The sequence below is a fragment of the Hordeum vulgare genome, chromosome 5H, assembly GCF_904849725.1.
Source record: "Hordeum vulgare subsp. vulgare chromosome 5H, MorexV3_pseudomolecules_assembly, whole genome shotgun sequence".
NCBI lineage: Eukaryota > Viridiplantae > Streptophyta > Magnoliopsida > Poales > Poaceae > Hordeum > Hordeum vulgare.
Genome location: NC_058522.1, coordinates 468199722 through 468224077, shown reverse-complemented (window position 1 = coordinate 468224077; position 24356 = coordinate 468199722). Strand labels below are relative to the sequence as shown.

The window sequence follows — 24356 nt, the reverse complement described above, 5'->3', positions numbered from 1 at the left end:
CAAGCAACATGGATTTCAGATCCACAGCTCATGTGGAAGCTCCACTTGATGCTGTGCTAGATCTCAAGGACTTGTGCCAGGGCTGTGACATTGCTGTCGTGGCCGTGGAATCCATGGTTGTCACAAGAAATTAAGCATCCCTGGTCAAGGCATTTTCTAGCTTCTTTTCCTCTAGTGTTGCCACGAAACAGAATAAATAAGAGAAGCGGAGCATCTTGTAAGGGGTTTTACACAAAAGAACAACAGACACTACATCTCATCCCTTCTTTTCTGCTCTGATGACTATCATTAATCTGTATCGCGGTAACATGGGAAAGGTCGTAGCACCTGATATTTTCCCTTACAGGTGGTCCTCACTAAGAGCCATCTTGACCTAAATTTGGTCAGCCAGGAACTGTTATGTCAGATGACCGTATTGGGAATTTATTACTCTGCGTATTATTGAATTCACAGTTGATTATGATTTTCCTGAAACCGTGTTATCGGTCCTACCAAGGTTAAACACATAACTGAGTGAAGTCCTGGAACAGGTCCACAACATCCGTAGGTCTTTTTTACTATAGCACTTGCAAAGATGCGGTCTATGTCATCGCTGTTGTGATTGCTTCTCCACATTCACTACTGTATTAAGCTATGGTTGTTCCACTAACCAATGAATAATTAACATGAACCCTGCATGTCATGTCTGCTTTTGAGACTGGTTAATTAGGAGCAATTTTGTCTTGGCGTACACCCTGTTTTGGCATTTCTCAAGCCATGATGCTCTACCTATTTTTGTCCTTATTGCTACAAGCGGCCTCTAAGCATATGGACCATTAATGATCTATATCGTCGGTGAATTCGTACGAATGTGCTACCCTGTTGCCCCATTGTTGAACGGATCTGTCAGTTTCACGGGCACTCGTAAGTCAGTTAGCCACATGCATGGGCATACACGTGTAGGCATACACTGATGATGCATATCCATGATCCATCCACTATTTGTTCTCTCCAGGAAACATGCACAGTAAATAATACTCCTACTACTCCCGCGTGTATGAGTTGCACATCTTTCCCTAACTCAAACCTTTGGACGGATGGCGTCTCCACTGAAGTTGCTGTCTGTTTTTTACTCCCCAGGCTAGACTGCACTCTTTTACCTGGACGAAGTTACATCGATTGGAGCAGAACATCTCGGGGCCAGAACGCGACATGCTGCATGGGAGCAAAGCTGGGCATGTGCTTTGTCCCGTCGCTCGGTCGAATCAGCCGGGTGCAGAGCATCGCGGCTCACGGAAACGGGTCTGCTTCTGCGGCCCTCCCGGTCAATCATGCTTACATGGAAATGGTAAAAGGCTATTCAGGTAAAGCGGCCTGTTCTAGAATCTTTTTCCCTGGGTCAATGGGACGACACGCCACGGCTCGTGTCCTGTGTTTTCGACCTCTTCTCTTCCCCTTGTCTTGGCATCCATTGGCTTTGTGGTACAGCCCCTGACCCGTGTGTTGTATGCGTCTATGCTATGGCGCTTTATCTAAAAGGCTCCACCTTCTTTACAGAAACGGGCTTGTTGTTATGGTACACTGATGATATGAGTGCATTGCTCCAGTATCCAGTATAATCGATTACGGATCTTATCCATCATGCTGCTCGTCTGGAACTGAAAGGGAGATGGTGTCTGCTGGTGTTTTGGCAGGAAACGGTGCTTCACGGGGGGAACAGGATCCAGCGAGGAGGCTGAGGAACAGCAGCAACCGGCGACTGTGCCCGATCCTGTGGCATGGAACACGGTAGGCCACAAGGAATGCCATATGTCACGTCCATACAAATGCATGGAATTGTCCTCTGCCTTCACCTATATCAAGTGGTTTGGAAGCATTGCGCTGCATGCCCTCCCCCCATTTTGAACCCAAGAAGCAACAACACATGCCTAGCCACTTACTCTACATGCAACAGTACTACAGGTGCACATTTTATGAACGAACAAATTCATCATTTTTCATCCATGGATTCAGCTTCACTAAGCTGCTAGGCAGAGATGGACTTTATTTGTTTGCACACGAGTCATCACTTCACTTGCTAGAATCAACTAATGTCGCGTAATATAATGTGAGATGCTGCATGCCCTAATTAAGCCGCCGCGGTAAGTTCTTCCTCTTCTTGGATCTTCTCGACGATCTGATGGGCCACGGTGGCGATCTCATCCACGGAGGTAAGTTGACTATCGTCCTCCACCTGCAAATATTGGTAGCATCGTCAGATTACGCCTAGGGCTAAGCTAGCTTCAGTGATGCATTTTTAGCTATTTTGTATATTTTTTAAGAAGGTGTTGCAAAAACTATTGTTACTTGCACTTTAGTGATTTTGTATATTTTTTAAGAAGGTATTGCAAAGACTATTGTTACTTGCACTTTAGTGATTTTGTATTTTTTTTAAGAAGGAATTGCAGACTATTGTTACTACTCCCTCCATCTTAGTTTACAAGTCTGGCACATGTACATAGGTCATCAATTTGACCAAATTAATGAGAGGCATATATATAAAAAGTATATCATTAGAAACTTTAGATATTTTATTTTATAATGATATAATTTTTATGTTAAATAATATATTTTATATAAGTTAAATTGACGACCTAGATACGAGAATGGCGTTTTGGCTCCCGGGAGCCATGGAGGCCTTTATTTTTGAAAAATTCAAATTCAAATTTTTATGGTTCAAAAAATTCTGAAAAAAAATATGCATGTATGTATTGTAACCGACATGTGTGTAAAATTTCAGGTCAAAATACTTTAAAACGTGATCTGTACAAAAAAGACAAATTCATGGTCCGAAATGATGAATAGTAACATGTGTTAAACAGCCTCGGATTTGTCTTTTTTGTACAGCCCTCATTTCAACGTATTTTGTTTTGAAAATTTACACACTTGTGTATTATACCTTCATTTATCTATGTATTTTTTTTCAGAATTTTTTAAAACATTAAAATACAAATTTTCACTGAATTTGAAATTTGAATTTAAAGACCTCCAGTGAGCTCGGGAGTCAAAAGCAATATTCGCCTAGATACGTTGTATATGCCTTCTAAACTGTGAAAGGAGTAGGCTAGGTAGCCCCAGCCCACATCGTACGATCCCATCAGTAATTAAGTTGGATTACTGGACAGCGCCGGCCAACTGTAAACACGTCGGACATTTTAGCTAGGTTTGCTGAGGTCCATTAAAGTAAACAGCTGGGAGAATTTGGAGGCGTTTGCTGTCCGGGACAACGCAAAATACAAAAAGGCACGGAAATCTAGGCACCAGCTTGTTTCAGCACTGTATATGATATTGCTGACCCGATATAGGTACCGTAAACCCTTGGACTGAGAGCCATATATGCGTGCATATCAGAAAAGCCGGAATTGTTTACTTGTACGGGAGGGACAACGTGTAGGCGTACGTACCTTGAGGCTGAGCGAGTAGAGCACCATGTGGCCGGCGCTGCTCATGTTGAGGTGCAGCACTGTGAGCCGGTGGCCCTGCAGCCCCACCAGCAGCCGCAGCAGCTGCCTCGGCCGCCGCCGGGACAGCATCCGCAGGTTGGCGTGGCTCTCCACCATGGTCACCTCCACGTCCGCCACCGCCGACGGCTTTGACCCGGACGCCTCGGCCTCGGCGCCGCCGTCGGCACCCTCATCGTTGTTGGCTGGAGGAGGAGGCGCCGGTGCCGAGGTGGCGCTCATCGAGTACTGCGGGAAGGTGAAGAAGTTGGCGAACGGCGGTGGCTGCGCTTCCCCGCCGTCGACGGCGGCCGCGCGTTCCCGTGCCTGCCTGTGCGTCTCCAGGGTCTGGAGCAGCTGCTCCAGCTCCTTGACGAAGTTGATCGCACCTCCGACGATAGACGCCTGATCACCCTACGTACACAGAGATAGCGCACATTTCAGTATCAACCAATAAGTAACTACAGCAAAGGGATCGAGGAGGCCAATGGCGGCTGTCAGTGTTACCCTTTGCGCGTAGGAGGGCGGCATGAGGGAGCGGAGCGCGGCGAGGTACTCGTTCATCTGCTTGCGGCGGTTGCGCTCGACGGCAATGTGGGTCATCCGCTGGCTCTCCACCTCCTCCGAGTTCTTGGCCGTCCTCGTCCGCCGCCGCTTCCTCCGCCCCGTCGCCGCCGCGGTCATCGGCGTAGCATTATCCTCGCCCACGCCGGCCGCGTTCAACTCGGCGCCGGGAACTCCAGTCCCCTCCTGCGGCGGGGTAGTGGCGGCGCCGGGGACAGAGATATCCAGCTCCTGGAACGCAGCATGAGGCAGCAGCATGGACGAGCACGCCGCCGCGACGGCGTCGGCGTCCCAGTCCCCGCCGTCCAAGCCGGCCAACCCTTCACCTCCACCGAACAGGCCATTCCAAGCTCCTCCCGCCCCGGCCATGGCGCAGCGACCGAAGAGACGAGCAGCAGCAGCGCGGGAGAACACCGCGGCCTCCAATGCCATGCCTCGGCCAGCTCCGGAGGATCCCTCTCCCGACTCCCAAGGACGAAAAGGTAGTACTACAAGCTGGCTAGGTCTTCTCCATGGCAAGTTGGCGACGGTTGGTGGTCGGGGGTGGAGATGGACACGTGAAGCGAAGGGAGCTAGCGTGTGCTTGGGAAACGGAGTGGAACTGGGGGAGGCGTGTTGCGGTGAGCCGGTGACGAGGGGTGGAGGGAGCACGGTGCTATATAGGATGATTTTGATTGATGGGAGGGCTTGGAAGGTTGCGGATTTGCGTGTGATTAGGCCATGATTTGGTCGGAGTGGGTCTCGATACCTCGTCGCCGGAAAGGTCATCATGCCCTCGTGGGAAAGCCGCACATGCAAAGAAAGTACTCCAGTGTTGGACCTTGATCTCAGCTCGTCAAAGAGAAAAAAGGGGAGCTTTGCCATGATCGGGGAATTGGACTTAAAAAGCAACTTCAACCGCGCGACACATCTCGTGCGCGCTTATTCGTTTGGGTAGTTCCGGACGTAAAAATCGATCCAACGCGATTATGCGGCTGCGGTCCATCCTAGGTTTAAATTTTGACTGAATTTGCGTTGGTCTGTCATTCTCTCCTTGACCCATCAGATGGTGACGAGTAATGCTACACGTATAAAATACTGTACTACGGGTTTTTACACGAAGATGAGTTCTGATTGAAGATTAAGGAGGGAGGAGGGGTCCACCCTCGTGAAAATCAAAGAGGGAGTGGTTAATTAGGTTGAGAAGATCCTAGTCAGCGTGTAATCTTTCGCCCACTAGCGCGCGTCATGGACGACGACACGCGAACCTCGGCGAACCTCGACGCCGTCGCCGGCCTCGCCTCCCTCGCCTCTGTCGGTCCCATCTTCGCAAAGTAGTCAATCCCCGCGATGCCTGCAAAGCATCGATGTCGACCAAGAAGAAGAAGGTGCTGACGGCCGAGGAGTGCATCGTCCAATCGTCGAGGAGGAAGAACCGTCGGCATCTCCAAGAAGCGAGGAATGACGCCGCAGTCGTGTTCACCCTCATCCCCGTCGCAGAGCAAGTGACCGACGTCGCGAAGACCAACCACCTTGTCCGCGAGGCCACGAGGCAGGCCCTGCTGATCGTAGGGTTAAACCCAGGCCAGCACGGGCTCGTCGCTGCCACTTTGGTCACGACCAACAGCGGCTTGTCGCCCCTTCGTCACCCACTTCCGGACTCGCCGCGCATGTCGACCACTCCGCAGGCGCACATCTTCCACCCCACCACCCACAAGCCTCCCGTTTGTCTAACTCTACGGGCTCCGCTTCACCGGAGGTGAGTGTGGGCGCGCCTGCCATGCCAGCGCCCATGGGCATCGATCTCAACACGATACCTATGGGAGGTGGATTGTCCTCCGGGGGTGCGCGGATGTTGGGGAACGTCGCATGGGAAACAAAAATTTTCCTACGTGCATGAAGACCTATCATGGTGATGTCCATCTACGAGAGGGGATTTCCGATCTACGTACCCTTGTAGATCGCACAACAGAAGCGTTAGTGAACGCGGTTGATGTAGTGGAACGTCCTCACGTCCCTCGATCCGCCCCGCGAACCGTCCCATGAACCATCCCGCGATCCGTTCCACGATCCGCTCCGATCTAGTGCCGAACGGACGGCACCTCCGCGTTCAGCACACGTACAACTCGACGGTGATCTCGGCCTTCTTGATCCAGCAAGAGAAACGGAGAGGTAGATGAGTTCTCCGACAGCGTGACGGCGCTCCGGAGGTTGGTGGTGATCTAATCTCAGCAGGGCTCCGCCCGAGCTCCGCAGAAACGCGATCTAGAGGAAAAATCGTGGAGGTATGTGGTCGGGCTGCCGTGGCAAAGTTGTCTCAAATCAGCCATAATACCTCAGTATATAAAGGAGGGAGGGGGAGGGAAGAGGCAGCCTCAAACCCTCAAGGTTTGGCCGAAATTGGAGGTGGAGGAATCCTACTCCAATCCTACTTGGAGTAGGATTCCACCTTCCCACTTGGAAACTCTTTCCACCTTGTGTTTTTTCCTTCTCAAACCTTATGGGCCTTAGTGGGAACTTATTCCAGCCCACTAGGGGCTGGTTTATCCCTTCCCATAGCCCATGAGATCCCTTGGGGCGTGACACCCCTCCCGATGGTCCCCGGCACCCCTCCCGGCACTCCCGGTACACTACCGATGAGCCCGAAACTTTTCCGGTGACCAAAACAGGACTTCCTATATATATATATATCAATCTTTACCTCCAGACCGTTCCGGAGCTCCTCGTGACGTCCTGGATCTCATTCGGGACTCCGAACAACATTCGGTAACCAACCATATAACTCAAATACGCATAAAACAACGTCGAACCTTAAGTGTGCAGACCCTGCGGGTTCGAGAACTATGTAGACATGACCCGAGTGACTCCTCGGTCAATATCCAATAGCGGGACCTGGATGCCCATATTGGATCCTACATATTCTCCGAAGATCTTATCGGTTGAACCTCAGTGTCAAGGATTCATATAATCCCGTATGTCATTCCCTTTGTCCTTCGGTATGTTACTTGCCCGAGATTCGATCGTCAGTATCCGCATACCTATTTCAATCTCGTTTACCGGCAAGTCTCTTTACTCGTTCCGTAATACAAGATCCCGCAATTTACACTAAGTCACATTGCTTGCAAGGCTTGTGTGTGATGTTGTATTACCGAGTGGGCCCCGAGATACCTCTCCGTCACACGGAGTGACAAATCCCAGTCTCAATCCATACTAACTCAACGAACACCTTCGGAGATACCTGTAGAGCATCTTTATAGTCACCCAGTTACGTTGCGACGTTTGATACACACAAAACATTCCTCCGGTGTCAGTGAGTTATATGATCTCATGGTCATAGGAACAAATACTTGACACGCAGAAAACAGCAGCAACAAAATGACACGATCAACATGCTACGTCTATTAGTTTGGGTCTAGTCCATCATATGATTCTGCTAATGATGTGATCCTGTTATCAAGTGACAACACTTGCCTATGGTCAGGAAACCTTGACCATCTTTGATCAACGAGCTAGTCAACTAGAGGCCTACTAGGGACAGTGTTTTGTCTTTGTATCCACACATGCACTGTGTTTCCAATCAATACAATTATAGCATGGATAATAAACGATTATCATGAACAAAGAAATATAATAATAACTAATTTATTATTGCCTCTAGGGCATATTTCCAACAGTCCCCCACTTGCACTAGAGTCAATAATCTAGTTCACATCACCATGTGATTCCAACGAATCCAACACCCATATAGTTATGGGGTCTGATCACGTCTTGCTCGTGAGAGAGGTTTTAGTCAACGGTTCTGAGACTTTCAGATCCGTGTGTTCTTTACAAATCTTTATGTCATCTTATAGATGCTGCTACTATGTGCTATTCGGAAATACTCCAAATATCTACTCTACTATACGAATCCGTTTCACTACTCATAGTTATTCGGATTAGTGTCAAAGCTTGCATCGACGTAACCCTTTATGACGAACTTTTTAACCACCTCCATAATCGAGAAAAATTCCTTAGTCCATCAGTTACTAAGGATAAATTTTGACCGTTGCTAGTGATTCAATCATGGATCACTCTCTGTACCTCTCAACAGACTTTGAGTCAAGGCACACATCAGGTGCGGTACCCAACATGGCATACTTCAGATTCTACGACCAAGGCATAGAAGACGACCTTCGTCTATTCTCTTTATTCTGCCGGGGTCAGGTTTTGAGTCTTACTCTAATTCACACCTCACAACGCAACCAAGAACTCCTTCTTTGCTGATCTATTTTGAACTCCTTCAAAAACTTGTCAAGGCATGCATCTTGTTGAAACTTCTATTAAGCGCTTTCGATCTATCTCCATAGATCGTTGATGCTCAATGTTCAAGTAGCGCAATCCAGGTATTCCTTTGAAAACTCCTTTCAAACAACCTTGTATGCTTTACAGAAATTCTACATTACTTCTAATCCACAATATGTCAACCACATATACTTATCAGAAATTCTATAGTGCTCCCACTCACTTCTTTGGAAATACAAGTTTCTCATAAACTTGTACAAACCCAAAATCTTTGATCATCTCATCAAAGTGTATATTCCAACTCCGAGATGCTTGCACCAGTCCATTGAAGGATCGCTGGAGCTTGCATACTTGCTAGTATCTTTAGGATCGACAAAACCTCCTGGTTGTATCACATACAATGTTTGCTCAAGGAAACCGTCGAGGAAACAATGTTTTGACATCCTATGTGCAATATTTCATAAATAATGCAGCAACTACTAACATAATTCTAACAGACTTTTAGCATCGCTACGAGTGAGAAAGTCTCATCATAGTCAACTGTTTGATCTTGTCGGAAACATCTTTGCGACAAGTCGAGCTTTTCTTAATAGTGACTTATCACCATCATCGTCTGTCTTCCTTTTAAAGATCCATCTTTACTCAATAGTTCTATGACCATCAAGTAGTTCTTCCAAAGTCTACACTTTGTTTTCATACATGGATCCTCTCTCGGATTTCATGGCTTCCAGCCATTTGTCGGAATCCAGGCCCACCATTGCTTTCTCCATAACTCGTAGGTTCACTGTTGCTCAACAACATGACCTCCAAGACAGGGTTACCGTACCACTCTGCAGTAGTACGCGATCTTGTCAACCTACGAGGCTTGTAGTAACTTGATCCGATGCTCGATGATCACCATCATCAGCTTTCACTTCAATTGGTGTAGGCGCCACAGGAACAACTTCCTGCGCCCTACTACACACTGGTTGAAGTGATGGTTCAATAACCTCATCAAGTTCTACCACCCTCCCACTCAATTCTTTCGAGAGAAACCTTTCCTCGAGAAAGGATCCGTTTCTAGAAACAAACACTTTGCTTTCGGATCTGAGATAGGAGATGTACCCAACTGTTTTGGATATCCTATGAAGATGCATTTATCCGCTTTGGGTTCGAGCTTATCAGACTGAAACTTTTTCACATAAGTGTCGAAGCTCCAAACTTTTAAGAAACGACAGTTTAGATTTCTCTAAACCTCAGTCTATACTGTGTCATCTCAACGGAAATACGCGGTGCCCTATTTAAAGTGAATGCGGTTGTCTCTAATGCATAAGCCATAAACGATAGTGGTAATTCGATAAGAGACATCATAGCATGCACCATACCAAATAGTGCGTGGCTATGACGTTCACACACATCATCACACTATGATGTTCCAGGTGGCATGAACTGCGAAACAATTTCCACATTGTCTTAACTGCGTACCAAAGCAAGTAACTTAGATATTCATTTCTATGATCATATCGTAGACAGTTTAGAATTGAACTTTTCAATATTTCAGACGTGTGATTCATTAAGTAAATACTCTTGTATCTACTCAAATCATCATTGAAGTAAGAACATAATGATATCCACTACGTGCCTCAACACCCATTGGACTGGATACATCAAAATGTATCACTTCCAACAAGTTACTATCTTGTTTCATCTCAATGAAAACAAGGCCTTGCTCATGTGGTATGATTTGCATGTCACTAGTGATCCAAAATCAAGTGAGTATAAAGATCCATCAGCATGGAGCCTCTTCATGCAATTTATACCAACATGACTCAAGCGGCAGTGCCACAAGTAAGTGGTATTATCATCATTACCTCGTATCTTTTGGCACCAATATCATGAACATGTGTAACACTACGATCGAGATTCAATAAACCATTGAAGGTGATTATTCAAGCAAATAGAGTAACCATTATTCTCTTTAAATGAATAATCGTATTGCAATAAACACGATCCAATCATGTACATGCTTAACGCAAGCACCAAATAACAATTATTTAGGTTTAACACCAATCCCGATGGTAGAGGGAGCGTGCGACGTTTGATGATATCAACCTTGGAAACACTTCCAACACATATCGTCACCTCGCCTTTAGCTAGTCTCCGTTTATGTCGTAGCTTTCATTTCGTGTTACTAATCACTTAGCAACCGAACCGGTATCCAATACCCTCGTGCTACTAGGAGTACTAGTAAAGTACACATCAGCATCATGTATATCAAATATACTTCTTTCGACTTTTGCCAGCCTTCTTATCTACCAAGTATCTAGAGTTGCTCCGCCTCAGTGACCGTTCCCCTCATAACAGAAGCACTTAGTCCCGGGCTTGGGTTTAATCTAGGGTCTCTTCATTAGTGCAACAACTGCTTTGCCGTTTCACGAAGTATCCCTTCTAGCCCTTGCCTTTCTCAAAACTTAGTTGTTTTACTAACCATCAACTATTGATGCTCCTTCTTGATTTCTACTTTCGCAGTGTCAAACATCGCGAATCGCTCAAGGATCATTGTATCTATCCTTGATATGTTATAGTTCATCACGAAGCTCTCACAGCTTGGTGGTAGTGACTTTGGAGAACCATCACTATCTTATCTGGAAGATCAACTCCCACTTGATTCAAGCGATTGCCGTACTCAGATAATCTGAGCACACGCTCAACGATTGAGCTTTTCTCCTTTACTTCGTGGACAAAGAATCTTGTCGGAGGTCCCATACCTCTTAACAAGGGCACAAGCATGAAATCACAATTTCATCTCTTTAGAACATCTCTTATGTTTCGTGACGTTTCAAAACGTCTTCGGCGCCTTGCTTCTAAGCCATTAAGTATTTTGTACTGAACTATCGTGTAGTCATCAGAAACGTGTATGTCGGATGTTCACAACATCTACAGACGACGCTCGAGGTGCAGCACACCGAGTGGTGCATTAAGGACATAAGCCTTCTGCGCAGCAACGAGGACAATCCTCGGTTTTACAGACTCAGTCTGCAAAGTTTGCTACTATCAACTTTCAACTAAATTTTCTCTAGGAACATATAAAAACAGTAGAGCTATAGCGCAAGCTACATCGTAATTCACAAAGACCATTAGACTATGTTCATGACAATTAGTTCAATTAATCATATTACTTAAGAACTCCCACTCAAAAAGTACATCTCTCTAGTCATTTGAGTGGTACATGATCCAAATCCACTATCTCAAGTCCGATCATCACGTGAGTCGAGAATAGTTTCAGTGGTAAGCATATCTATGCTAATCATATCAATTATACGATTCATGCTCGACCTTTCGGTCTCATGTGTTCCGAGGCCATGTCTGCACATGCTAGGCTCGTCAAGCTTAACCCGAGTGTTCCGCGTGTGCAACTGTTTTGCACCCGTTGTATGTGAACCTTGAGTCTATCACACCCGATCAGCACGTGGTGTCTCGAAACGAAGAACTGTCGCAACGGTGCACAGTCGGGGAGAACACAATTTCGTCTTGAAATTTTAGTGAGAGATCACCTCATAATGCTACCGTCGTTCTAAGCAAGATAAGGTGCATAAACGATTAACATCACATGCAATTCATAAGTGAGATGATATGGCCATCATCATGTGCTTCTTGATCTCCATCACCAAAGCACCGGCACGATCTTCTTGTCACCGGCGTCACACCATGATCTCCATCAACGTGTCGCCATTAGGGTTGTCGTGCTACTCATGCTATTACTACTAAAGCTACGTCCTAGCAATATAGTAAACACATCTGCAAGCACAAACGTTAGTTTAAAGACAACCCTATGGCTCCTGCCGGTTGCCGTACCATCGACGTGCAAGTCGATATTAACTATTACAACATGATCATCTCATACATCCAATATATCACATCACATCGTTGGCCATATCACATCGCAAGCATACCCTGCAAAAACAAGTTAGACGTCCTCTAATTGTTGTTGCATGTTTTACGTGGTGACCATGGGTATCTAGTAGGATCGCATCTTACTTACGCAAACACCACAACGGAGATATATGAATTGCTATTTAACCTCATCCAAGGACCTCCTCGGTCAAATCCGATTCAACTAAAGTTGGAGAAACCGACACTCGCCGGTCATCTTTGAGCAACGGAGTTACTCGTAGCGATGAAACCAGTCTGTCGTGAGCGTACGACTAATGTCGGTCCGAGCCGCTTCGATCCAACAATACCGCGGAATCAAGAAAATACTAAGGAGGGCAGCAAAACGCACATCACCACCCACAAAAACTTTTGTGTTCTACTCGAGAAGACATATACGCATGAACCTAGCTCATGATGGCACTGTTGGGGAACGTCGCATGGGAAACAAAAATTTTCCTACGCGCATGAAGACCTATCATGGTGATGTCCATCTACGAGAGGGGATTTCCGATCTACGTACCCTTGTAGATCGCACAGCAGAAGCGTTAGTGAACGCGGTTGATGTAGTGGAACGTCCTCATGTCCCTCAATCCGCCCCGCGAACCGTCCCATGAACCATCCCACGATCCGTCCCATAATCCGCTCCGATCTAGTGCCGAACGGACGGCACCTCCCCGTTCAGCACACCTACAGCTCGACGATGATCTCGGGCTTCTTGATCCAGCAAGAGAGACGGAGAGGTGGATGAGTTCTCCGGCAGCGTGACGGCGCTCCGGAGGTTGGTGGTGATCTAATCTCAGCAGGGCTTCGCCCGAGCTCCGCAGAAACGCGATCTAGAGGAAAAACCGTGGAGGTATGTGGTCGGGCTGCCGTGGCAAAGTTGTCTCAAATCAGCCCTAATACCTCAGTATATATAGGAGGGAGGGGGAGGGAAGAGGCAGCCTCAAACCCTCAAGGTTTGGCCAAAATTGGAGGTGGAGGAGTCCTACTCCAATCCTACTTGGAGTAGGATTCCACCTTCCCACTTGGAAACTCTTTCCACCTTGTGTTTTTTCCTTCTCAAACCTTATGGGCTTTAGTGGGAACTTATTCCAGCCCACTAGGGGCTGGTTTATCTCTTCCCATAGCGTATGAGATCCCTTGGGGCGTGACACCCCTCCCGATGGTCCCCGGCACCCCTCCCGGCACTCCCGGTACACTACCGATGAGCCCGAAACTTTTCCGGTGACCAAAACAGGACTTCCTATATATATCAATCTTTACCTCCGGACCATTCCGGAGCTCCTCGTGACATCCTGGATCTCATACGGGACTCCGAACAACATTCGGTAACCAACCATATAACTCAAATACGCATAAAACAACGTCGAACCTTAAGTGTGCAGACCCTGCGGGTTCGAGAACTATGTAGACATGACCCGAGGACTCCTCGGTCAATATCCAATAGCGGGACCTGGATGCCCATATTGGATCCTACATATTCTCCGAAGATCTTATCGGTTGAACCTCAGTGTCAAGGATTCATATAATCCCGTATGTCATTCCCTTTGTCCTTCGGTATGTTACTTGCACGAGATTCGATCGTCAGTATCCGCATACCTATTTCAATCTCGTTTACCGGCAAGTCTCTTTACTCGTTCCGTAATACAAGATCCCGCAATTTACACTAATTCACATTGCTTGCAAGGCTTGTGTGTGATGTTGTATTACCGAGTGGGCCCCGAGATACCTCTCCGTCACACGGAGTGACAAATCCCAGTCTCGATCCATACTAACTCAACGAACACCTTCGAAGATAACTGTAGAGCATCTTTATAGTCACCCAGTTACGTTGCGACGTTTGATACACACAAAGCATTCCTCCGGTGTCAATGAGTTATATGATCTCATGGTCATAGGAACAAATACTTGACACGCAGAAAACAATAGCAACAAAATGACACGATCAACATGCTACGTCTATTAGTTTGGGTCTAGTCCATCACATGATTCTGCTAATGATGTGATCATGTTATCAAGTGACAACACTTGCCTATGGTCAGGAAACCTTGACCATCTTTGATCAACGAGCTAGTCAACTAGAGGCCTACTAGGGACAGTGTTTTGTCTATGTATCCACACATGCACTGTGTTTCCAATCAATACAATTATAGCATGGATAATAAACGATTATCATGAACAAAGAAATATAATAATAACTAATTTATTATTGCCTCTAGGGCATATTTCCAACAGCGGAAACAGCAGCGCTAGCTCCCAACTGACGCCATGGGGAACGTGTGCAACCTGTTCGACAAAATGTTGGCTGCGGACGACGAGGCCAACCACGTGTTCATGGAGATCATCGTCTTCGAAGGTGGCGGCGGTGGCATTCCCTTCGATCCCGACGAGACGCAAAGCCAAGATGGCCGAACCCCTTTCATAGCCGGCCACGAGGGCATGGGCAACAATTTGGTGAAGACAATGGATGCTTGTCGGACCCCTTCATGGAGGACCAACTCAACATGGGCAACTCTTTCCCACTAGAGCATGAGTTCCTGAAAGACTATGGCCTAGACGAAGAGGATGATGAAGTGGACATCGATGGAGAGCCATTGTTTTTCGAGCAAGAGGTCACCGCCGAAGCTAATGCAAAGAAGAAGCGAAAGAGCAAGCGGACCAAACCATACACAAAGGATGAGGACAAACTCCTTTGTGAATGTCTGAAGAGACATTGGCCAAGACCCCAAGATAGGCTTCGAGCAAAAGGATTTGGCATTTTGGCAAAGAATGCATGGCGAGTTACACGAGCACAAGAAGCTGAAGCCATACTAAATTAGGAGCAAGCGTGGGTGGGTTTCGATCGGCAAGCGTTGGAGGGTGATATAACAATAGTGCAACAAGTTTTGTTCCACCCTTGAGAGCATCGAGGCTCGTACCGTGAGTGGCCTCGACATCAAAGACATGGTATGTCGATGTGCTTGATCATGTGCTTGCTTATTTGATTGTCCAATAGCTAATACGCTTGCTCGTATGCTCACTGACATGCTTCCTCCTATGTTTGCTTGTCCAAAATATTCCTTGTTGATTTGTAGGCATTCCAAGCCGTGGAAGCATTCAAGGTCCAATACGAGGGCAAGTCCTTCAACCTCACCCATTGTTGGATGATCATCAACGGAGAAGAGAAGTTCAAAGTGCAATACGCCACCATCAAGGCGCGTGTGTGGGGGGGATGCAACCGTTGAAGAGCATGGTGAGGGGGAGAAGCCGCATACGCAGGGGAAGACCAACTCCAAGAAAGAAGACAAGCATGCGGCAGCGTCCCTTGCCTTGCAAGCTACTCTGCAAGGCATCATTACCAACAAGGATTCAAGAAAGGAGAAATGCCGACAAGACAAGGAGGAGCAAATTAGGGTTTCATGGACATACAAAATAAGAAGCTTGTGTTGAAGGCGGAGAAGCAAGTGAAGATGCTAGAGATCGAGGCCACCAAGGCCACCAACAGAGCAAGAGAAGTCTGACTCGCTTGCATGACGAAGGGGGTCAAGATCATGAACGTGGACTTCAGAACGGTCCCTTCTAGGAAGCGGTCTTGGTTCGAGAAAATACAGACATACATGCTCAACCTCGATGACGAGTCATCCATGGTCGAGAGCGCCATAGTTTTTGTATGCCCGCAAGTGTGCGGGCATGACCATTGTTTTTCTAATACATGATCCTGTTCATAATTATATGTTGAGGTGACATACTTGCATGTTGAGATAAATTAGTTAGTAGAGAGGACTCTTATATATTGCAGTTGAAGACGATGTTAGAGCGACCTCCAAGAGGGCGCTTCATATCCGTATGGAGGTTGCCGAAATGACGTGCAAATTTAGAGTCTTCATAATGTCTACCTCCATATCATTGGTCCACTCTTTAGTGGGACATATTTTTCTGACGATGTCCAATACATATATATTCAGTTAAACCAATAACATTCAATTAACCGAGCACGACAATGCGGTCTTGCATGAGCACGAACATGACGATGATGGTGATTCTGACATGGTACCAGATTCGATGGGGATTTTGGCATCGACTACTAGTTTTCTGCTGTGATTTCAACTTCGGGGTGCCGATTCCGACAGCGGTGACTCAATTCTGATGACCATGGATCTGTGTTCCACATGGATTATCTACTTCTCATAGTTTCAAGCATGATGAAGATTTCACTCCTCCACACATCACACATCTCGCCATCGAATTATCGTTTTCTTCCCACCTAATGGTACAAATAATACTAATCATTTTGGGGACTTATATGGAAATCCTTGAGAAAATCCTTATGTGTCTACCAAAATGGTCGGTTTAGTTTTTACCAGTGCTTCTCCTCCGAGAATGACAACAGTCTATCTTTGGTGATAGTGGACGTTGCACGCAGCGGGAAAGAAAATGGAGGTTGTGGACGGCGAGAAGGGACTGGAGGTTGTGTTTTTATAGCCGCAGAAAAACTTGATGGACGGAGGGAAAAAGTGGCAGTAAAATTGCCTCTCGTCAACACGGGAGGTTGAGGGAGGTGAAACTTCCCTCCCACACGAGCAGTCAAGAAATGACGCACACCCTAATACAACGCTCATAACCTTCAAATATGGAGCCATAGGGCTAGATATAGTGCGTTGTTCATAAATCATGACGACTTGGGGGCGGTATGATGGCTCTACTACAGTTAGAGCATCCATAGAAGATCACGCAACTAGGCGTCCCGCAAAACTCGTTTAGGGTATCCCGGAAATGTTTTTTGCGAGACGTCACGCATTTAGCCATAGCAGATCCCTCATACCAAGCCGACATATTCAAATTAGTAGCTTGCGCTTAAAAACTAGATCACCGAAGTTCGTTCACATATACATAGCATATCCGAGTTCATCATAGTACATAAAACATAGCATAGCAAAGTTCATATGAGAATTATACATAGCATATGGTAGTTCATGCTACGGAATGCATACCACTCTACTCACCGGAGTTGCAATCGTCGCCGTTGTCGTCGTCGACGGGAGGGGGCGGGTTGTCATGGAGGGTGTGGTACATGAGCATGCTGGAGAGGGTCTCGACGAGTTGGTACTCCTCAAAGAGCGTCGGGATTAAGGATGGCAACGGGCAGGGTGTGGGTAGGGTAGAGCAATACCATACCCATGCTCGTATAGTTAGTGTGTATAAAATTCTATCCGTACCCGTATTCATGGATATGAAACTTTACCTATACCCATACCCAATAGTTACCAATATCCATTGGGTACCGAGCGGGTAGAATCAATAGTACACAAGTTGTTCACAATTTTACACTCACTAATAGCACATTTGACACAAAAATAAATTATCTCATCTCAATAACAGGTAGATGAGTACATGACCACTACCAAAAATTGGAAATCATAACATACTCATAAGTCAATAGGAGTAGACGAGTCACATGATAAATTAATGATTAATTGACAATAACTTAACATTAGCGGTCTATGGGCCTCCCGTAGAAAATTTACGGGCCGGGCCTTAGCGGACCTGCTTTGCCCATCTTTTTGGAACATTCCGTAAAATGACCGTAAAACGCGCTTCACCGGAGTTATACGTGATTGCCAGAGATGCTCTTAGTCTTAAGCCGGACTGTATTTGTTTCGATATTTTTCTGTACAGCAAGTCCTCGGAGTGAACTTTACGGTGCAAGAATTTTGAGATGGATTTGGTTTGGAGCCATTGATTCAGGCTTTTCCTGCTTGTCAGTGCCGCTCGGTACGTATAGCTCGGGCAGTAGCGCCACTGCTTGAGCGGCGCATGCAGAGAAAGTCGGAGCGCATAGGCTGGCCGACGCCATGATCGAGAGAGAGGTCTTGCGGCAGCCCCGGCCCGGCAGGCGAGCGAAGCAGTGTCGCTCTGTTGCACGCAGTCGGTCAGTGGGAGCTCTCGCTCGGCCTGCGCACACCTGCCATGGTGTCTGATCACGCCACTGTTTCCCCTACCGCGCATATGGCTGGCTGCTCCCTGCCACCCTCCCTCGGCCATTCTCCCAAACAATGCATATACTCGATGACTGATCGGTGCACGCAGGATTGCAGATCGCAGCAGCGGCAGCAGAGCGGCAGCAGCTAGCCAGAGCATCGTTGCGTGCCGGAAGCTACTGATCATGGGCACTGCAGAGGCATGTGTGCAGGGGCATACGGCAGGGATTGAACGCGACGCTGTAGGGAGGAGGTGGAGTTAAATTTATGGCGCGCACTTTCTGTCTCCGTGTGGATTTTTACGGTATTACCATCGTTCGTTCTTTGTTCTCTTTTTGAAGCTACCTTTCGTTTGTTTGTCCTGTGTGTTGTGGAGTGCCGGAGTGATGAACGCCGGGACAAGAGCTACTCCCTGATTTCTGGTAGCTCAGCGTCGGGGGTTCAGAGGAACAAAATGCATGCTCGTTTTTCTCCTCTTCACTACATGTTTTTTGCTCTTTTTGGGAGAAACTAGAGAGCTGCCTTTTCATTAAGATATATAGTGAAACGACATGTGCACGACTCACTTTTCGTACTAAAACAGAAATGCAAGCCCTAAAGTGGATATATCCGTTCTATGTGATGTCTAATGTATAGAAAGAGGTGACTCGTCGTATCTTTGTCAGTAATACAAAATACACACCACTCGGGGACGGCGAGCTCATCTCCTTCATCGTCGCCGGGCTTGATATGGACTATCAGCCGATCATCTCCGTCCTTGACGTCCGCACTGAGCCCATCACCATCGACGCACTCTTCTCGCTGGTGGCAAACTTCGACCAACAGGTCGAGATGTTCCATGGAAACGGCGCTGGTGGCTTCAAGTCATCGGCGAACGCTCCCTCGAGGGGCCGCTCGGGCGGCAACAGAGGAGGCTACCGCAACCAATCCAGTGGCGACGGCAACAGCGGCTACAACAACGGCGGTGGTCCCAGCGGCAACAACGGAGGCGGATACCCCGGTGGTGGTGGTGGTGGCGGCGGCCACTATTACCATCAGAACAACTCGGGCAACAACAACAACTCACGGCGCCCCCTCCCCCTGACAACAACAACAACAACAGGGGGTGCAACTCCAACTTCGAGGGGTATGACGGCTACGAGGGTAAATGTCAAATTTGTAAGAAAACAAATCACCTTGCAAAAGACTGTAATTGGCGTTCTACCGACAACAATTCCCAAAATAAGAAGGTTGCAGCTGCTGTTGATGTGTCCTATGGCGTCGATACCAAGTGGTATATGGACACGGGAGCAACAAATCACATCACCGAGGAGCTTCAGAAGCTAACCATGCAGGAAAAGTATCGTGGCCATGATCAAGTCTACACGGCAACAAATGGTGCGGGTATGGAGATTAGTCATATTGGTCATTCTATTATCAATACCCCTCACAAAAACTTGGAACTCAATGAAATCTTGCATGTACCTAATGCCTCCAAAACCCTTCTTTCTGTCCATCGTATTGCTCTTGATAATAATGCGTTTCTAGAATTTCACCCTTTCTTCTTTTTGATCAAGAATCGCATCGCGAAGAAAATTCTTCATAGGGGTGTTTGCGTGCAAGGCCTCTATGCGTTGCTTCCTCTACATTGCCAATTCAATAAACAAGTGTATGGTGCCATCAAGCTTTCCACTGAACGGTGGCACAATCGTTTAGGTCATCCTTCGTTTGCTACTGTTCATCAAAACCTTAGTAGAAATAACCTCCGACTTGTTGGTGAGAGAAATTCAGAAACTATTTGTGATTCATGTCAACGTGCAAAAATGCACGGGGTGACCACAAAGACAGCCCCCACGTCGCTCTCCCAGGAGCGGCTCAGGCGAACTCTGCGCGCCACCGCGGCCGGCTCCCTCCCGCGTCCTCCCTTCCCTCGCCGCCACAGGGTGCATCGGTGGCGGCGAGGTTGTCTTCTCTCGTGCACGCCTCGTCAGATTTAGAGCGTCGACCGTTGATGAGTGAACACCGGTTGTGCATGGCTTGGAGCTCGGTGCGGGCCTGGTGCCTTGGCTCGTGTTCCAGGGTCGGCTTCAACACCACTGGAGGCTGGTTGTTGCGGCTGTCCTGGGCGGAGTGGAGGTGCAGATGTGAAGGTTGCACGGGGATCTGATAGGCTCGCGGCTTGGCGCGGCTGTGCTGGGGTGCAGGGTGGCACTGGCTGGCGCAGGGCGCGACACGGAGACTCGAGGCATGGTGGCTGATGGAGCCGGTGGACGTCGACCATGGGTATTGTGTGTTGTGCAGTGTATCAGATATGTCCGGATTTGAAGGTGTGGTGGAGCTACAAGAGAAAGCCTAGCCTCGACTTTCGGTCGGTGCCGGCAATAGCTGCGCCATGGCATCGTTCCCCTTCTTGAAGGCGTTGTCGTGGAGCTTCATTGCACGACTCTCCTAGAGAAATCTCTAGCTTCGGTTGTTCGAAGCGGGCGATGTCACCGGCTACGTCGTTTCCTTCTTGGAGGCACCGCCTTGGAGAGTCAGCATACTGCAGTATGCACGAATCTCTTTGTCGTTGGGGATAGTGTACGTCGGGGCTGCAGCTCCGTGTGGTTTCTCTTGGTGCGTCGAGACGACGATCTCGGGAACAATGTGAGTGGGAGCTCTATGAGGTGGGGCTCTATCTCAACATTGATTGGGTGGCATCCTTGTACCGCTTGGGCGGTAGGAGTATCGGCTCGGTCGATGCGCCCCACAGGGGGCGGTCTGACTTTACGTTGGGGCGGCGCCCCGGATGTGGTGCGACGTTCGTGGTCTTCGAGTGATTGCCCTGAGCGGCATGGGCTCCAGGCAACTGGGTTGTGCGGCATTGCTGCTCGAGGGGAGCGGTGGTATGTCGGGGCGGCGGCCCCGAAAGGCGGTGCTGGTTGTTTGCGGAGGGTGCGACAAAGTTCTGAGTGTCGGGCCGGTGGCCCTCAGAGTATCATTATGGCATCCAGACTTATGTGGCAAGGATGATGGTAGGATCAAGGTCGGCGACGCAACAATGGTTGCGGTAGTCGGTTCTTCTCTGACGTGTCCACCGTATTGCCTCAGATTGTTTGTTGTTGTGGCATCGAAGTTGCGGCGACGGGGCCCTCTAGTGTACGATGACTGGCTGTAGGTAGTCCATTCGACGGTCTTCCATGGCGTCAGTCGTGCCTAGTTTTGTTCTTCTGAGTTCTTTGTCAGAGACGGAGCTACGTTGTTTGTTCGCAGGTTGACATGTCATTGTTTAGGGTGGGATTTATCATGAGTGTTTGAGTTTATGAGAGGGGGCTTGGTCCTTGTTGTTTCGGTTTTTGACCGGTTTTCCGTAATTAACTCGACAATTCTCTTGTGCTTAATTAATAGATGAGACAATCTTTGCCTTTGTTTCGAAAAACATTAAACAAAATGCACGACCTGTCTTTCTCCTCTTCGTTCTTCTCTGCTTCTTCTTTGGAGGAGATAAATAGTCTCAAACAATACAGACACAACTCACATGGTTTATTTTCGTGCTATAATGATAGGGATTAGAAAACCAAGACATACCTCGATTCTCAAAGACGTGCAATCAACACATCACAATACTGAGATTTGTTAATAAGGTTCACAGACATTCGTGTTTTTTTCACATACTACATCAACGACAAGCTAGTCGAAGCCCATCAAATAGCATCTCCGACAAACTACACGTCTATCTCATGATATTTGTTAATGACGTGTCTTTCTCTTCTTCACTCTTCCCTGCTCCTTCTTTGGAGGAGAAACAAGATAAATATTGTTTTTTTCATTAAGAAACTTATGTCAAACGATACACACATGACACATGACATTTCCCCCTTACTATAATTGATAGGGATGAGAAAACTAAGATGCACGCAATCAATCGAAGACAAACAATCACATTACAATAGTATGATTTGTTAATGAGGTTTACATATGCTAGGCTGCATCTATGGCATGACTATTTGTGTTTTTTCTCATATATACAAAATTGACCTAGTACATCGACGACAGTCCACTCGAGGCCCATCAAATAGAATCTTCCACCACCTACTAACGGTGTCCTGGCTCAGGGTCTCTCACCACGTCAGGTCTTGGTGTGGTGGACTGAGTTGAGAACACCTAGGCTGGTTTCATCCTGGGTCGGCCCATGACTTTTATACAAAAGACTCCGAAAGACTTATAGTACAAGCCAAAGATACCGAAGCCATGAAGGATTGTACCTCGACCGACGTAGCCAACTAGAATTTGTAGCCCTAGCATCCCAGTAAGTCATACAAGTCGGGGGTTGGGCTCATCGAGAGAATACACCACAATCCCTTGGTTCTTTACATGTACTTTGTACACACCCTTATCTCAATATACACAAGCAGGAGTAGGGCATTAACTTGATTGTGAGGGCCCAAAACTGGGTAAAAAGTTGCCTCCTATTACCATCCAGCCTATCTGCCTTCACGAGATACCCTAACGAGGGAATTGCCAAAATCATATCTGACATCGGTAGCCCATATAGGTCCCGCTCGGTGAACACACAAGTTTGATGGGAGTCTCCATCGAGTCTAGCGTGATCTATGCGTCTTGGCAGACTTCCGTTTTTAGCGCTGCCATGCTCGTGTCGACTTGACTAGCTATCTCGGCTAGATCGAGAACTATGCTCCAAGGCAGATTATCACATTCAGCAATCTCGAATACACCGTGGACTCTGATGACCCACAAGTATAGGGGATCAATCATAGTCCTTTTGATAAGTAAGAGTGTCAAACCCAACGAGGAGTAGAAGGAAATGACAAACAATTTTCAGCAAGGTAATTTCTGCAAGCACTAAAAGAGTGGTAACAAGTTGTTTGATAGCAAGATAACTGTAACAAGTAACGAGTAGCAATAGTAACAATAGGTGCATCAAGTTAGCCCAATCCTTTTGTGGCAAAGGACAGGCCGTAACATTTTCTTATAATAGGCAAATCGTTCTTGAGGGCACACGAGAACGTCATCTAGTCACTTTCGTCATGTCGGGTTAATTCGCGTTCGATACTTTCATAATTTCATATGTGGGTGGACCGGTGCTTGGGTGTTGTTATTACTTGAACAAGCCCCACACTTATGATTAACTCTCCCGCAAGCATCCGCAACTATGAAAGTATTAATAAAAAGTTCTAACCATAGCATTAAACACAGGGATCCAAATCAGCCCCTTACGGAATAGCACATAAACAGGGGTTTAAGTTTGTGTCACTCTCGCAACCCACCATCTAATAACTACTCCACAATGCATTCCCTTAGGCCCAAATATGGTGAAGTGTTATGTAGTCGATGTTCACATAACACCACTAAGGGAATCACAACATTCATATCATCAAAATATCGAACGAATATCAATTTCACATGAATACTTGCAATATGACTTCTCCCGTGGCCTCAAGAACAAAAGTAGCTACTCACAAGTGATAAACATGCTCATGATCAGAGAGGTATTAAATAGCATATTGGATCTGAACAAATGATCTTTCACCAAATAAACCATAAAGCATCAACTACAAGATGTAATCAACACTAATAGTCACCCCAGGTACCAATGTGAGGTTCCGGTACAAGATTGAGCACAAGAGATGAACTAGGGTTTTGAAAGGAGATGGTGATGTTGAAGATGTTGATGAAGATTGACCTCCCCAAGATGAGAGGGTTGTTGGTGATGACGATGGCCTCGATTTCCCCCTCCAGGAGGGAAGTTCCTCTGTCAGAATCGCTCCACGGGAGGGCAAAAGTGCTCCTGCCCAGGTTCCGCCTGGAGACTGCGGCGCTCCATCCCGAAAGTCCTCTCCTTATTTTGTCTGGTCAAGAGCGAATATATATCAGAAGTGTTGGAAATATGCCCTAGAGGCAATCATAAATTGGTTATTATTATATTTCCTTGTTCATGATAATTGTTTATTATCCATGCTAGAATTGTATTGATTGGAAACTCCAATACATGTGTGGATACATAGACAACACATTGTCCCTAGTGAGCCTCTAAAGGACTAGACGTTGATCAAAGATGGTCAAGGTTTCCTAGCCATGGACATGAGTTGTGATTTGATAACGGGATCACATCATTAGGAGAATGATGTGACGAACAAGACCCAACCTATGAATGTAGCATATGATCGTGTCAGTTTATTGCTACTCTTTTCTGCATGTCAAGTATCTATTTCTATGACCATGAGAT

The 24356-nt window shown here is 47.0% G+C and overlaps 1 protein-coding gene across 1 annotated transcript; it reads right to left on the bottom strand.

Moving 5' to 3' along the window:
- Positions 1 to 1948: 1948 nt before the first annotated feature.
- On the bottom strand, positions 1949 to 4794 carry LOC123395655 (transcription factor TDR-like). The gene is made up of 3 exons (XM_045090678.1): positions 3966 to 4794; positions 3423 to 3872; positions 1949 to 2212 (listed from the first exon to the last, which is right to left on the bottom strand). The coding sequence occupies exons 1-3, from the start codon at positions 4791 to 4793 to the stop codon at positions 2108 to 2110; spliced, it is 1383 nt and encodes a 460-aa protein (XP_044946613.1). The 5' UTR covers position 4794; the 3' UTR covers positions 1949 to 2107.
- Positions 4795 to 24356: the final 19562 nt, after the last annotated feature.

What these genes read in the sequence shown, in the direction of transcription:
- LOC123395655 (XM_045090678.1), bottom strand. Translation starts at nt 4,793, where the DNA reads ATGATGACCTTTCCGGCGACGAGGTATCGAGACCCACTCCGACCAAAT. An exon ending in CGCCCTCCTACGCGCAAAGG is followed by an intron (nt 3,873 to 3,965) that starts GTAACACTGACA and finishes CTGTGTACGTAG; the next exon opens with GGTGATCAGGCGTCTATCGT. An exon ending in TCTACTCGCTCAGCCTCAAG is followed by an intron (nt 2,213 to 3,422) that starts GTACGTACGCCT and finishes CAATATTTGCAG; the next exon opens with GTGGAGGACGATAGTCAACT.